The 16,184-nt window shown below is 41.6% G+C and overlaps 1 protein-coding gene across 3 annotated transcripts in view; it reads right to left on the bottom strand.

Annotated features, from left to right (window-relative positions):
* Bmp2k (BMP2 inducible kinase) overlaps window positions 1-16,184 on the bottom strand; it is a 93,377-nt gene that overhangs the window by 16,228 nt on the left and 60,965 nt on the right. The window contains exons 11-15 of one of the 3 annotated variants that reach the window (NM_080708.1): window positions 13,165-13,415; window positions 11,278-11,376; window positions 9,808-9,992; window positions 6,265-6,422; window positions 78-188 (exon numbers count right to left, since the gene is read on the bottom strand). In NM_080708.1, coding sequence (NP_542439.1) covers window positions 78-188; window positions 6,265-6,422; window positions 9,808-9,992; window positions 11,278-11,376; window positions 13,165-13,415 — 804 coding nt within the window. Of the gene's footprint in view, window positions 1-77; window positions 189-1,981; window positions 4,456-6,264; window positions 6,423-9,807; window positions 9,993-11,277; window positions 11,377-13,164; window positions 13,416-16,184 lie in introns of those variants that run through there. The other 2 variants (XM_006534788.4, XM_006534789.4) reach the window with 2 other exon arrangements.

Raw genomic sequence — 16,184 nt, 5'->3', positions numbered from 1 at the left:
CTATTTTCAAGCTTCTGTACCTAACATCCGCCTCTTCTGAGCATTTCACAGACAACGATGCCACACATGTAACTTGCCTGAGTGAGAAATGAAAGGGACGGAAGCAAAAGGCTCCTCCGGAGGACGGCTATGTGGAGCGGGGGGCAGGTCTACAGTCTTATCTGAGGGTGTGCTCGCCCCGAGCCTGTCTGCAAAAATAAGATGAAACAAAACAAAAATAAAATAAAATAAAGATGGTTTTAAACAAAAGGTGAAATACAGTATAAACCAAAGTAAAACTTAAAACAACAGCCTTTTTGAAAACCATAATTCACAGCCCTGTTCTGATAAGGACTGGGCTTTGTCCGAAGGTGAATGAATGCCTGTTTGTTACTACAAAATCAAGTTCAAGGAGATTAATCAGTGCTAGATTACATTAAATTCAATCTACTTAATTAGCCCGGTTCACTTAATACTAGCTATTTGTATTTGTAACATATTGAACTTGAGTTTCAAACCCTGCTTATTACAAAGACACATTTAGCACTTTCACCAAAAACCTACAGAAGAAAAAAGACTGCAAATGGTTATACACTCATAAAATTGGTAAATTCAAATCCTCAGCAGTCAGAAAAATGGAATTCACTCCATCTGACATTATTCATTTTCCCCAACACTTTGTACTATTACATACAAACAAAGCACATGCACGCACGCACGCACGCACGCACGCACGCACGCACGCACATAAAGTGTATTTATTCATCCAACAAATAGCTCAGTGTTTGGTAATACATCCAGCACAGCACTGTTCTGACCCCTACCCTCACGTAGCTTATATGAAAAACAAGCATTAAAGTAGTAGACACTACAAAATGTATACAGTGTGTTTGAAAACAAATGTGGTCTGTAGTGTAGCAAAGAGGAAAGGAAAGCAGGAGGACAGAGTGATTCCTGGGACAGAACAGAGAGAGACTGCAGGCAGCTGGGGATGGAGACACAGGGTGAGCATGAGCATCGCAGAGCAGTCGAGAAAGAACCTTCATCCCCGATCCCCGGTCATGGCAGTACTCCCTTACTCACTAGGGATGCTTACGCGCCCGCTAAGCACTTTCTGGCTTGTTGGTATAATGCCTCTTTTCTGATTTTAAGCAATCAAAATTGTACTATTTGACACTTATCAAGAAAGAAATTTTAGGCATTCAAGTAGACCTTTGTTCCGTAGCCATTTTGAAAGAAAAAAAAAGAGTCAAATCCATTTTCTTGCTAGTTTGTTTTCAAGAACTGTTCTGGTAAGTTAAAGAGGCTAGAGGTTAAAGCACCAACTAAAGAGCCGGCTCCATAGCATCTTTCTGGAAAGACAATGAAGACCATCTTATGACCAGTTTACTGTAGCGAGATGCAACATTGGCACATGAAGGAAGGACAGCGGAGGGGTCTCTCTGGGCATCTATATGCCAGAGAACATGCATGCACTCGTATCAAAGGGTCCTCCTGGGCTCCTCGGCCTTCTACACACCCTCTAGATTCTGTCCTTACAGACTGCAAAAGAACAACCCAAGTGACAGCCACAAGGGCATCATCAAGAAGGGTAATTCCCCCAAATCACTTAAGTCTGAACTAGAAACAGCCTCCGTGACGCCTGCATCCTCCCTGTCGGGAGGTTAACACAGAGCAGCTGCTTCCCCTATAACACAGGTGTGATGAATTACAAAATCTAAGTGTGAACTTGGAAACCTCCACTTTCAATATATTCTCCAAATTTCAAAACAAGATTGTAACAATGGCTCCCTAGCTTATGAAAGTGCAAAATCACTACATCGCTCTTGGAATTCTTTTACATTTGGTATATAATCTTCAACAATCAAGCAAATTGTGGTAAATACATAAACAGCACTGTGCAGTTAGACATAATAACAACAATAACAACAACAAAAACCTTCATGTGGGAGTAGCTAATTGTTATATAGAAGTCTCCAAGAGGAAAAAATACAGGAGTTACTGTTATATAAAAAAACTCATTTACTTAATTATTTTCAAACAGAAGTCAGAATACATTTATAACAAAATGCATCATGTTCTATTGTCCCACAAAACACAAAATCAATGTTTAATGGAATATTTTTATATCACTTAACATTTCTAAAATTCACATAATCTGGGTCTCAGAACACAGACTACAAAATAAATACACATTAACTTACTACACAATCACTCACATAGATATGAAAACACAATGCTTACTGTGGAGCTACGTTTTAAAGACCTGGTCACCCCTAACCCGTGTTAAGTTTCGAATGAATGGGTTCTCTTTCAGTTAGAACAAAGCCTGGGTTACACATAAGGAATCTGTCTCAACCTGACACATAAAAACATTGTGCTGGGAGGTGAAGACAGATTCTTCTCAAAGTGTTCAAATGATACAAACAGTGGAAAAGGGGTAGGACTTTAACATTTTGAAAGCAGAGTCCTTTCCATCATACCACCACGCAGTCAAAATACTCTAGAAGATATTTTAAATATGCAGCTTAAATAGATGATGCCCTCAAACAAAGACTTAACAGTTAACAACTAGAGTTGTAAAAAGAAGTATTCACTGGTAGTACAGAGTCAGTCTAATGTGCCTAAAAATCGTTACTCTACACTGAAGACACTGTAACAGGTCACAATAAACAAAAGTGAATGGCTGAAAACTACCATAAACCAATTAGACACCCTTACATTTACAGCTGTTGTATATTCAAAATTTATACCACATACTTAGTAAGATTGCAAAACAACCAGTCCTTGAGTTTCTGTTATTCCTCTTAGTCATTTTGTTGAAATTTTAAACAGAAAACAGTAAATCTATTTGTCCAAGAATCAACCTTCCACTGTTCTTCATTAGCAGTTACAAGGACACCACCATCTAACCAAATCCAAGTTGACAATTTCCCCAAACATGTGTTATTTCCGTTCCTGTTTAACATAGTAAGTATCGTAACAACTAGACCCCTGAGGGGTACATACTCATCTGATGCTTTGGTACAAAGATAATGACAGCAGCAAGCTTAATTAAAAAAAAAAATCAGAGACAAACTTTGTTATTATTACTTAATATTGGTTTAATGTATTCTCATTAGAAAAGAACCATTAAAAGATTCTATACCATAAATTACATTCATTTACACTGAGAGCTAAAGCAGCAATAGTTTATTTTACATGTTAAATGCCTGTTACAGGTAATCAATTATTTCCATAAAGGTTACTAAAAAATATTATCAATGATATCAGTTTTAATATCTCAAAAATGTTATTATTTCTTTAAAATTGTTTCCTATAGGAAGTACACAAGTAATATATCTTTTTAGTCAATGTTATCTTTTTCCTACTAAACAAAATAGCCATGTACCACTTGATCAGGAAAATCCTGAGTGTCAATGAAGCCCTGAATGGTCGACACTCTGCAACTTCTATGTCACCTGCAGGGATAGTGTGCACCCAAAAGCCTCGGGAAGGTGGTCAGTCTCCACCCAGCAAGTATTTCATTAACCAAAGACGTGTGCTTTTACAAACCACTCTGGAAAACAACATGTGTGCCTAGTAACAAATGCACAAATGAACTATGTGGTATTTCAAGTGCATTTAACTTATTTCTTCAGGTTGGAAAAAAAATATTGGGGACAGAAGAACCAAGCAATAATGAACATCCACCATTCTTTAGTGTACAGTCAGGCTTCCACTGTAATTAAGGTCCTAGAGGAGGGCCCTGCTTATCAGAATGATTTCAACTCTACCATACAGATCAAATGTGAGATATGCTACTTTTGTACTGGAAGAGATATCAAAGATGACTGCTACACCTAAGTAAGACTGCAGAAGGGAATGTTTCTGAAGTGCACCCCAGACACGATCGATTTATAGATTTTCCTAAAAGTGCCACTCCTTCCTTTGAACTCCAGTCCACTCACTTACTGTTAAGAACATGGAACTCTATCTATTGGCCTCCCTGCTGACATCTGCCCATCCTGTCAGTGCTGTACACTCTTGACTCTCGTTTGATTAATTTACCAAGAAACCTAGTGAACTAAATATAGTTTCAAGATGCCAGCTAAGCATCTTAAGACATGAGGTGATGGCTCCCATCCCCTATGTAGAGACAATCACTTTATTCAGCTCCCCTAACAATCCTGTCCCTTCGATCCCAGTTTACAAGTGGCAGGGGCTGAGCCTGACACGGCAACTGAGTGACCTCACTGAGATGCCATCAGCAGGGAGGGAAACGTTGAGTTTCTGATGCTATGTGGTGGAGTGCAGAAGCCCTGTGGTTTTGGTGCCCCTCCTCAAGGCCATGCGGGTAGTTTATAATGGCAGCGATGGATGGCTCCTGGGCTCTCGTCTGGGACCTGGCATCTTCTGTGATGCAGTGAGATGCAGTCTGAGCTGCCTCTGTCAACAGGTATACACGTCCATGTGTGCAGCACTGATGTTGCCTATCTTCCAATGTGAAAACAGTTATTCCAAAATTTAAAAGACGAAACTACACATGCAGCCATGTCTGCATACAGTTCCTGCCTCCACCAAAGAAACAGCATATTTTATAAGACACAAAATAATAAGATCCTTCACCTGGCCCTTGTCATTTAGAAGGGGGAACAAGAGATATTCCTTTAATCCAAGAAACTAAAAGTATTTGTTAGTAGATCCTTCTCAGAGCACATTAAAACTTACTTTCTGCTTCTAAAGGAACCCTTGGCTGGGGAGATGGCTTAGTTAATACCCTTGCTGCACCAGCTTTAAGGAGAGAGTCCAAATGCCCAGTGTGGATGCTAGGCGTGCGTGGTGGCCGACTGCAGCCCCAGTGCTCAGCAGGCAGCCAGGAAGACTCCACACAAAGTGACTAGAAAAACTCTATTTTTGACTTGTGGGTTCATCTGAGAGACTGTTCCTCAAATGATAAGGTAAGAGGGACCACAGATGACTCTTAACTTCAGGTCTAGACAGGCATGCAAACACACGTACATGAGCATATGCACACTCGCATGCACGCACGCACTCGTACACACACACATTAAAAAACTAAAATAATCCTATAAATTATCATGCCTTGACTACCTCCTAATCTCCCTTTCCTACTTTCTAAGACCACTGACATCCTTTCTAAACTGGGGCTGCTTAACAGAAACTCCAGGAAAAATACCATACAAAAATGTGATTTAAAAACATTTTTTAATATGAGGTAAGATTTTTTTATCAAAGTTAACAAATGTATATCAGAGGCTTAAAATTCATTTTTATGCTCACGCTTAATCACCAATATACAAAATACAAATTCAGATGTCAAACATGAGTGCCTTACAGGAATTCTTTACATAAATGTAAGCCATCTGTGAATTTTACATAAAATACATACTAATTCAGACAAAGCACTCTACTTACTAAATGTGTTCACAAAGCTAGTTACTTAAATAAAACAGGAATTAGAAACTGGGAGTCATTTCTTAGGCCCTTCTCTTTATATGCAAAACAGAGATGCTCAGTGTATATGTATGTATATGCATACATGTACATACATATACATACATACACACATATACATACAAGCCTCAGAAACTAGAAAATCACCTATGTTTTCCATAAAATGAGCTCCTTGCCCTAATTCTGCAAACCTCCTCAAACCTACACTCTTCCAAAAGAGATCATTTCTAAAACACATGTGGCAAGGCTTGATGTATATATTAGGTAGTTTGAGAAAAGTTAACGATTCCAAGTAAAAACATTGAGATTTCAGATTTAAAGTGGAAAAAAATTATTAAACTTTGGCCATATCAGGACAACAAAGCAGCCCCTTTCTGTCACCACTCAGTGAAGGACACAACAAGCCATCACCATCGTGCAGCCCACGCTTTCTCTGGGCATGCTCAAGGGTGTCTCAGACCCACACTATCTCGTACTGAGTGTGCAGGAAAGAGCTACAGAGCCATTAGTAAGGCAAGAGACTGACAGTGTCTTCCCTACTTGAGCATTAACCTTCCATGTTTTGAAGATGTAATGAATTGCACATTCATAGATAGTTTTTAATGGTTAAGATATCAGCAATCTTGAGTTTATTAGCTACTATCAGGCAACTAACTTCTAATGTGCAACACAACACAGCTTAACAGTATATGAAAGAAAGTGGCCTGTATTTTTCCCTCAAGTGCACAAAAAGAATTTTTGACACCACCTCTAACAGTCTTTGGCCTTGCTCAACTATATAGCTGTTATTTTACTGTGAAGCAAAATAAGCCTTCAAGTGTCCCTTACTTGATCTTAGAAGGTCAAATTCTCTGTCCAACAGTTCCTCTTCTGTTAACTTGGAAAAATTGTCTTCTCCAAAAGGATTCCAGCCTGACATGTCAGGAGGGTGACTAATGGTCTTCTGATTTGTAAAATTTGCAACTGCCTCTTTCTCAGCAACTGACCTGTTGAGAGAGGAGAGAGGGTGACAGGGATAACATTACAATTCAGGGAACTTTTCAGTGCCTCACTTCACACTGCACAAACTCTTGGAGCAAGACCTGGAGTGCGGATGGTAGATTAAGTACAGGATGAGCCTGGGCTGTAGCTTGGGGATAAAATGCTTGCCTGGTATGCATGAGAGCCGGGATTCAATACTCATCCCAGAAAGAAACTAAAACGTGGGCCATAGTAGCTCATCCCTGGAATGCCAGCACTCTGGCAGCTAAGCCTATAAGGCCAACCTGAGCTACATAGTATGTTCCCAGCCAACCTAGGCTAGAGTGAGACCCTGTCTCCAAAAGATAAAGACATAAAGTAAGAGTACAGGTTGGACAGACCACGGCTGCAGTGTGAACCACCTGCACATGTAACTGCACGCTAGTGTGCTCCTTATTTAGCCCCTCACTCCTCTGCATCCTAGTCCACAGGACGTGTACGGACTTGCAGAGACCTTAAAACACACAGCAGTGGGAAAACTCAAAAGAGCATGCTTCAAACTGTCTGGCTTCCTATCTGAACCGCTCTCCTCCCACTCTGGATGAATTCAGAGACTGTTTCTGGAACACAATTGAAAGACATATTAAATCACATCTACAGGGGCTGGGGATATGGTATCACAATGAGACTCAAGACCTTAGTTTCATCTCCAGCACTAGGCTGGGGTGTGGGGTTAACAAATTGTTTATACTTTTACCCCAAAAGAATGAAGCTTAACCCCTAACCTCACGTACTATTTGTCTTACTGTAGTCACAATTATTTACTTTGCCACAGTGCATTTCTTTAAATGGCATTTGATTTGCATAACTGTAAATACTTAAAAGCATTTTGAACAAATTAAAGACTCAATAGTATTCATTATTAAAAGCAGATAGGGATGCTGGAGAGACACGCAGTGGTAAACAGCACTTCCTACCCTTACAGAGGATCTGGGTTCAGTTCCTAGAATCTACATGGTGGCTCACAACCATCTGTGACTCCACTTCTAGGAGACTAGTGGCTAGACGTTCTGGCCTTAGTGCGCACAAGGAACCCAGTGGTGCACATACAAAACACTCAGACACATAAAATAAGGCCAGGCATGGTGGTGCATGCCTTTAATCCCAGCACTTGGGAGGCAGAGGCAGGAGGATTTCTGAGTTCTAGGCCAGCCTGGTCTAGCGAGTGAGTTCCAGGACAGCCAGGACTACACAGAGAAACCCTGTCTCAATAAAACAAAAAACAAAACAAACAAACAAACAAAAAAAATACAACAACAAAAAAAGAAGCAGCATGGGGGCTGTGGAAACAACTAACAAGAATCTGTGCTTGGAAGGCCCAAAGCCCTGGCTTCAATTTCCAGACAGACAGACAGACAGACAGAGGAGAAATGGAAAGATTTTCTTGTATGTATTATTTCGCTTTAAGACTGATGAGACCGGAGTCTGAGGGCAGCCTGGTGGATTAGTAAGCTCCGGGACAGCCAAGGCTACAACGAGACCCAGTGGCACTGATGAGGCCAACACACTGACCACTGAGGTTTAGGGCTATTGACTTACATACGGTTTACAGTTCTGAAAGCTCACCAGGGTCTGGAGTACAGCCGTGCACAATGAAAATGGAGTACTGACTGTGGAAACCTGGGTAAGGGGATCCACGTTACTGTTGTGCAGTGTGCGCACTATCTAATCTTTTATTATTCCCTGTTTTGCTTTTTTTCCTTGTTTCTTGGCTCGGGCAGTGCTGAGGAGTTTACCTCAGTCCTTGCTATGTGGATTCCTAATGAAAACAGCAGCTTAGCCGTGTATATGAACTAGCATCAAGCAGACTATGTGATTCTAACAAGAAAAGCTACATTCCTCTCGTCACAGAGGAACTAACTTCATAGCTTTATTGGAGCACTACTCGCATTTCATAGTTTAGATCCTACGGGATCTAATGTGTTCCCTGCACGTACTTTAGGCCCTAGCTTCCTTGTAATAATGCCTGAATGTATGAAGGAAGAGGGCTAAGCAGACAAAAGCTAGAGTGAGCAAGTAAATGGCAAACGCCGATGCACACCTTTGAGTGCTCCAAAGCAATCGGCTGTCCCAGCCTATACACCTCTGCTTTTGCTTCAGAAATGTATGTCATTGAATTAATCTTTTAAAATTTCCTTCCTGGTGTCTCCCCAATATGTAACAGATCTCTATCGTTCCTCTTCCTTCTCCCTCTCCCCCGACCTCTCTCCTTCTGTCTCCCTCTCCTTTCTCACTCACACACACAGAACTCTAATGGCACACTTGCCCTCCCTGGACAAATTCAATTGACAGCACAGTGTCGCTGTCCTCATGCTGTCTACTCTCTCAGCTACTGCTGCAGATCCTGAACCTGGGCATAGGGGCCTCTTTGCTGTTCCAGCACCCAGTTTAACAATTAATTTCAGTTTCATATTTAAAGATATCGATATTTCCTGCCTTGGGGCGGGAGGGGGTGTGTCTTTGTGTGCACATGTATCTTTGTGCATGTCTGTGTGTGTTCACACGTGGAGGGAAGAAGGCAACCCCAAGTGTTGGTCCTCAGGGGCTGTCCACCTTGTTTCCTTGTCAATTGGGCTCTGTTGGTTGAGCAGAGACCCTTCTGCCTCTGTCTCCACAGCCTCTGAGGTTGCAGTGTGTGCTCTCACTCCCTGCTTGTTTAATAGAGCCTGGAGATCAAATTTAAGTCTTTCAGGCTTGTTGGAAAAGTACTTTACCAAGCTCTCTCCCAACCCTTAATACTGACTCTTAATTCCAAGATCCTGAAAAACTTGCTAAATTCATATCATATCTAAATGTGAGAAATAATGTACCAAATTTCTTCAATTTATTGTAATGATTTCCCATAGAAAGTACCCATACAATAATTCTAACCAATATATCTGAATAGTTAAAATTCACAATTTCTCAACTACACTAAGTTTGCTATGCATGATATACTTAAAATGTCAACTGAACCGAATCGTACAAATTTTACAAATGGTTGAGTTAGGTGAAGGCAGTAGCAACACATAAGTAGAAAAAGTTAACATGTCTACAAGGATTCTTTATTTTCAACCTCTCAAGTAGTTTTCTTGGATTTTGTTTCTACTTAAATTACAAAGAATGCCTGAATGTGTACACCAATAAACTCCTAAATGTCCTTCTGTGTGGCTGACCTTTGTCTGCAGAGAGGAACTGGCAGCCATGCTAGATGGAGAGGGAGAAAGGATGATGTACAACAGAGGACTAGGAGGGAACGAATCAGCTCTACGTAATAGCAAAAGCGAGCTCATTCAGGAGCCACTCCACGCTTCCTGCAGTATCGCCCACTTCCATGGTGTGTGCCTTTGCATCCTCCAGGAAAATACTTGCCTGTTGGCACCGTAAGAAGAGTCCACTATGGTTCCAACCTGAGCTGGAAGTGACGAGGCGTAGGAAACTAAGGCTGGTGAGAACTCTTGCGGGGAGGTAAGATACTCGGGTGATACCTGCTGTGCTGGCTGCTGATGGCGAGCTAGCATCTGCTGCTGCAAGAAAGCCTGCTGATACTGCTGCATCTGAAACAAGAAGCAACACAAAGCCTATGTCCAAGTCACCAAAGCACTGCACCCTGCCACTAGTTACCATGCTCCTTCCTGTCCCCTGCCATGGAGACACAACTAGAAACCCATGGAACCCCCAACATCACTGAGCACTTGAAGAAGGAGCTGTGAGCAGAAAACTACACAGAGACATTTAAACCCATCTAATATTCAAAAGCCACACTCACTTAGCCAGATTCAAAACTCGTCCTTTAAGTAGTTTAAGAAAAAGACAAAGGAATAGGTTAAGTAAACTGATTCCCATCAGAGAAGAAAAGGCAGGCTGCTTCCTGGAGCAAATGCATGGCATAGTTGCCCTGTGTTTCACTTACACACAACAAACACTTGCTGAATGGAAGAGACAGAGGACATAAGATAACAGGGCTCTTACAGCCAAAAGTGTCACTAGACAGTTAGAATGTGCCACTCTCAGATGCAAGAGTTGAACTGCAGGCTGTTTGAGAATAGACATCTGCCTTCAAAGAAAATATGTCAAGTGACAGTTTTACTTGAGTGTGTGTGTGCATGCGAACACACACACACACACACACACACACACACACACGAGCATGGGAGGGGTGAGGGCATAAGAACACACGGAGGCCAAAGCCAACATCGGATGTCTATCGATCGCTAGCTTGGTGTAGAGTCAGGATCTCCCTGAGCCTGGGGCTCAACTAGCTTATCAGGTAGGACGGCTGACAAATAAGCTTCAAGAGCCACCCGTCCACGTCCCTGTCCCCGTCCCCACCCAGAGGGCACGGGGTGGAGCATGTGCTGCTGGCTTTTGGAGCCTGGGATCTGAACCCAGCCCTCGTGCTTACATGGCAACACTGTCAAGGGAGCATCTCTCCAGCATCCCTCATTAAGTAACGTGAGCCAATCTGCATGCGTGGACAGTCAGTATCTGCTGTCTTGAGCCTTTTCTCTCCTTTTTGAGACAGTCTCTCTCACTGGACCTACAGTTCACTGATTTGGCTAGGTTGGCTGGCCAGCAAACCCCAGAGGTTTTCCATCTCTGCCTCCTCTCATCATTGCTGGGGTCACAGGTGCAAGTTACTAAGCCTAGATTTTCAGAATGGGTGTGGAAGATTTACACTCATGTCCTCGTGCATGCATGACACACTTGCTGGACTGACTCATCTTCCCAGGCCCCAAACTGAGTTTTGAAGAATGAATTTTAAATAGCATCATACATACTGTAAGTTCCGCCTTAGAAATACATGCCTGTAAGAACGTCTAGACACGACAAAGCCCTTACCATGGCAGGATACTGGGATGCAGGCGGTTGTGGCTGATACACTGAGTGCATTAGAAACTGTTGCTGAAGTATATGCTGCTGGTGCATTGCATGCTGATACTAGGAGAGGGGACAAAACAGAAACAGAATGAACACTGTGCAGGCCTGAATGAGGAAGCCCCCGATAGGGTCATATGTTTCAATGCTGTTCCCCAGTTAATGATAATATTTGGGCAGAATTAGAAGGTGTGGCCTTGCTGGAGAAGGTGTAGCCTTGTTGGAGGCGTGTCAGTGGCAGGTGAGCTTTGAGGTTTCACAAGCCCATGCTAGGTCCAGGCCCACTCTCTCTTTGAACAACTTACGAATCAGATTTGAGCTCTCAGTTACTGCTCCAGCAGATGCATGTGTGCTTGCTGCCATGTTCCCCACAGTGATGATGATACACTAACCCTCTGAAACTCTAAGTAGCCCTCAACTACATGCTTTAATTTATAAGTTTCCTTGGTGATGGTCTCTTCAATGTAATAGAACACTAAGACAACTAATATCCATGCCTTCCAGTGCCAGAATTACTTTTTTAGTTTTATTTATTTATTTATTTATTATTGTTTTTTTGAGACAGAATTTCTCTGTGTATCTCTGGCTGTCCTGGAACTCACTCTGTAGACCAGGCTGACCTCTAACTCAGAAATCCACCTGCCTCTGCCTCCCAAGTGCTGGGATTAAAGGCATGCACCACCACTGCCCGGCCACTATTACTTATTTTTAATTTTGTATGACTGCTGTTTTGCCTGCATGTCTGTGGGTACACTGTGTACTCGAAATGCCCACAGAATCCGAGAGCACTAGATGTCCTGAGACAGGACTTGTTGATAGCTGTGAACCATCATATAGACACTAGGACTTGAACCTACATCCTCTGGAGAAGCAACTAGTACTCTTAGCCACTGGGCCATTTCTCCATCCTGAGTTCTGTTTTGTTTGTTTGTTTGTTTTGTTTTTAATATTTCTGATTTTATCGGCACAATAATTAAGAGAGTAAAATCTTAAGAACAATATAAAAGAACCGTAATAATCTGTGACTGTAAATTTCTGTATGTTCATCAAATTAGTTTGAAAAGTAGTAATAAAATAGAGTGTAACTAAAAGTATACCAGCACACTTTCAGGATGTTTGTAGGAAAGCTAACACACTCATGGCCTCCAGTGACCCCTCTTACAGTCCAGGTTCCTCACTCTCTTCCTCTGTCCTCCCCAGCACCACCCCCACTGTGTCTGTCAGCCAACCACAGAGGGAGCAGCCCAGTGGAGTGTCCTGTACACAGCTGGCTCACACATGCCTTGGATAATGATAAAATGCTTGTGCTTACAGAAGTGCCATGTAGAAAAGTTTAGTGAGGCTAGAATTTTGCAGGATTTTATAGAGGACAGAATGATGCCTCCTTTTTGCCTATGTGCCAACACAGGCAAAATAAAATAAAAGAAAACATTAAAAACCGAGCTGCAGAACTGACCCAGGGTTACCAGGCTCACAGACAAACAGGAAGGGCAAGAAAAGAAAATAATAAAAAGACAGTATTTCTTTTGAAAATAAAACATTTTTCCCATGGTAGCACTGGTGTAGATTTAAAATATATCTGTGATGCTTATTTCTGAATATCAGTAAACACTTTCACTTCATAAAGCCATGGTGCAATCTATTTTAACAGTACATCTATTTACTTAGCATCAAGTGTCAATTAATAAAACATTCTTCTGCAATTAGGAAATTGAGGATGTTTATTTGAATACAGTTCACGTTATGATATGCCCATTGTAAATCAATAACACAAAAGTGAATGCAATGGTACTCAACTGCTGTGTGAATTTCACAACACCACTTCCCTATATAAAGTCATAAAAATACTACCTGCTGCAAGTAAGCATTTTGAAGTAGTTGCTGTTGCTGTTGCTGTTGTTGCTGCAGCTGTTGTTGCTGCTGTTGTTGTTGCTGTTGTTGCTGTTGCTGATGGTGGTGGTGGGGATGACGATGCAAATGAAGTTGCTGTAATCTCCAGTCTCCCTGCTGCAACTGCTGGAGGACTCTATGCTGCTGTGGGGGTTGCTGAGGGGGTCCCTGAACCATTAAGACTTCAGACCCATTTCCAGGTCTCAATGCTCCTATATTTCAAAAACATTAATACACAGACAATTTCACTAAGATGGGTAGATTTCAAGTCATTAAGACATTGGTTTCATAATAGACCTTTTTGAACATTACATAGTTTAAACCAAGTATCTACTATAACTGTAACTGTTCATGAAATGTCACTTTGTCATCTACTACGCCAACAAATAAATATCTTAGGAAGTCAACCTAGCCACATGAGTGAGCTGCAGGTACAATGAGAAAACCTGCCTCCAGAGTGTGCATGGAGCTGGGTGAGAAAGCTCAGTGGGTAAAAGCACTCACTGTGCTGTGCGGCCTGAGGCTCCTGCATCCCAGCAACCAGATAAACAATCAGGACGGAGCTGTGTACCCTGCTGCCCAGGACTGGGGCTTACTGGCTACCAGCCTAGCTCCACATTTCATCAAGAAACCTGCCTCAGAAGAATGCAGCAGAGAGTGAGACAGTAGGAGGTTCAACACCCTCCTGTGGCTTGTATTTGTGCACAGACACACATACAACACACACTGACACACAAGTAAAAAGAGATTAGGGAGGAGAAAGAAATCTAACAGAAAGGAGAGATCAGAGAGGGTAACTGAATATATGCGGCATAAAAGTACAATGAATATGTATCTGGGGGGAACAAGAGGGCTATGGGGGGACAAAGAGGAAAGGACAGTGAGAAGGTTAACATATATAATATTACATATGTACATATATTTCATACATATATAAGAATAACATAAAATCCATTACTTTGTATGCAAGTTTTTTAAATTAATAAAAACACTGGATGAGAAAATAATCTAAAGAGAAAAATCATTTCACCGACCACTGGGCAAGCATTTTTCAAAAACTTTTACCTGCTAGGGACCTTCCCAGCATCACAGAGTTTCCAGGGGAAGGCAGCCAATGAGGAAGCAGTCTTGGCGATTTGGATCATGCTGATAGCAGATGGGATTTAAGGGGTCAATACTACTGATGGAACAAAACTGAATGCCCAGCAAAAAATTCTGAACTCTTTTTTTTATCTTAATCGTACATAAATATAGACAGACAGACAGCAGATGGGCATTTGGTAATTAATTCCTGCTGGCAGCGGCCTCAGGGAATTAAGTAAAGGACTAAGTGTAGAGTTCCTTTCTCCTTTGCCCTGGAGCCTCTCGCTGGCCAGGTGAGAGGCTTACACTCCTTAACTCTTCATGAACCAAAGAGAAAGGAAAGGAAAAGAATTTAAATCTTTTACACAGGCAATATGCACAGATTCACACGCACACTCATACACACATACATTCTAACCACCTGTCTCAACCAACTCCACAAATATTTAAGTGTGTTTACATACATAGACATATACGTATACATGTATATATACATAAATGTACAGATGGGGCTGAGCCCCAAATACCATACATAGACATTTGGTGGATGGATGGATGGATGGATGGATGGATGAATGGATGGATGGGGCAGAGGCCCCGAAGGCACATTTTATTTCTTTTCTCTGGACTTTCTATAGACAGAAGTTCTTAGAAAATAAATAAATAAAATGTTACACAAAAGGGGAGTTACAGAAGGATGTGGGCAGTAAGTTCAAAGCAGTGTTCCAATCTGTAAGCTCATTATAAGTTCAGAGCAATGGTTTCACATGGCCTTGCTTTATCATAGAGCACATCTGTGGCTTCACCCTTGGATCTGACCTAAAATGAATGTTTTTCTTTGATCACAAATTTGTCTCAAGCCTATTTCTCTTTTCAGTGTAATTGTGAAAGTTTACTGTATTCTTTATTACACAGCCTTTACCTACCTTCTATGAGGAGTGGGCACATTCTATACTTGCTTCAAATTTTATTATATCTTTTTGGCAAAATAAAACCATCTTTTAAAACTTTCTTCCTAAAATTATTTTAACCAAATGAGGAATTTTATAAAGTCATTAATTTATCTAAACAGTATTAATTCATGAAAGTTCATCTTTATGTTGATCTGTAGGAAATCTACCCAATAGGGTGGGCTATGCCCAGGAATCCTTATACTATGTAATAGTGATAGGAAAGGTATATGAGCTGCAAGAAGCACTCCTGAGATGAAATTTCTGAAGGCCCTGCAATTCAGTTTATCCATCACAGCCATGCAAAAACAGTGGGCCACCTCCAGTAAAGTCACCTGCATGCCTTACCCTATCCAAGATGGCTCAGGACAACTCTCAAATGTTGCAAAGACCAGAGTAAAGGGGACTGAAACTGTGGCTGATGCTGTAAGTTCCTGGAATCTTTGGGTCAAATCTGACTGTTCACAAATTGTAAATGAATATTCCTCTTTAAAGTTTCCTTTACGAGAGGTGTGTGTGAGAGAGCATGTTCATGCAGGTGCCCTTGGAGCTGGACTTACAGGAAGATTTGAGCAGCCTCATGTATGAACTGGGAACCAAGTGAGGGCTTGCTGGAAGAGCAGCAAAGGCTCTTAACCAAGGCGCCATCTCTCCAGCCCCCAGATATGTTTAATATAATCCTCAGACAAATGCACCGGCATGGAAGTCAAGAACTGATTGTAAAGCTGTTCACCACCACACTACTAATAACAGCAAATGATGTCACTGGGGACTGGAGGGATAGCTCAGCATCTGCGGGTAATCCCTGCTCTTAGAGGATCAGGTCAGGTCCCATCACATACACAGTGGCTCACAACTGTCTCTAAGTCCAGTTCCAAGACATCTTTCCTGGACCCTGCTACCAAGTATATACATGGTATACATATATACAGCCAAAACATCTACACA

The sequence above is a fragment of the Mus musculus genome, chromosome 5, assembly GCF_000001635.26.
Source record: "Mus musculus strain C57BL/6J chromosome 5, GRCm38.p6 C57BL/6J".
Classification (NCBI taxonomy): Eukaryota; Metazoa; Chordata; class Mammalia; order Rodentia; family Muridae; genus Mus; species Mus musculus.
Note: the sequence above shows the minus strand (reverse complement) of the source record. Positions and strands in the feature narration are given on the sequence as shown.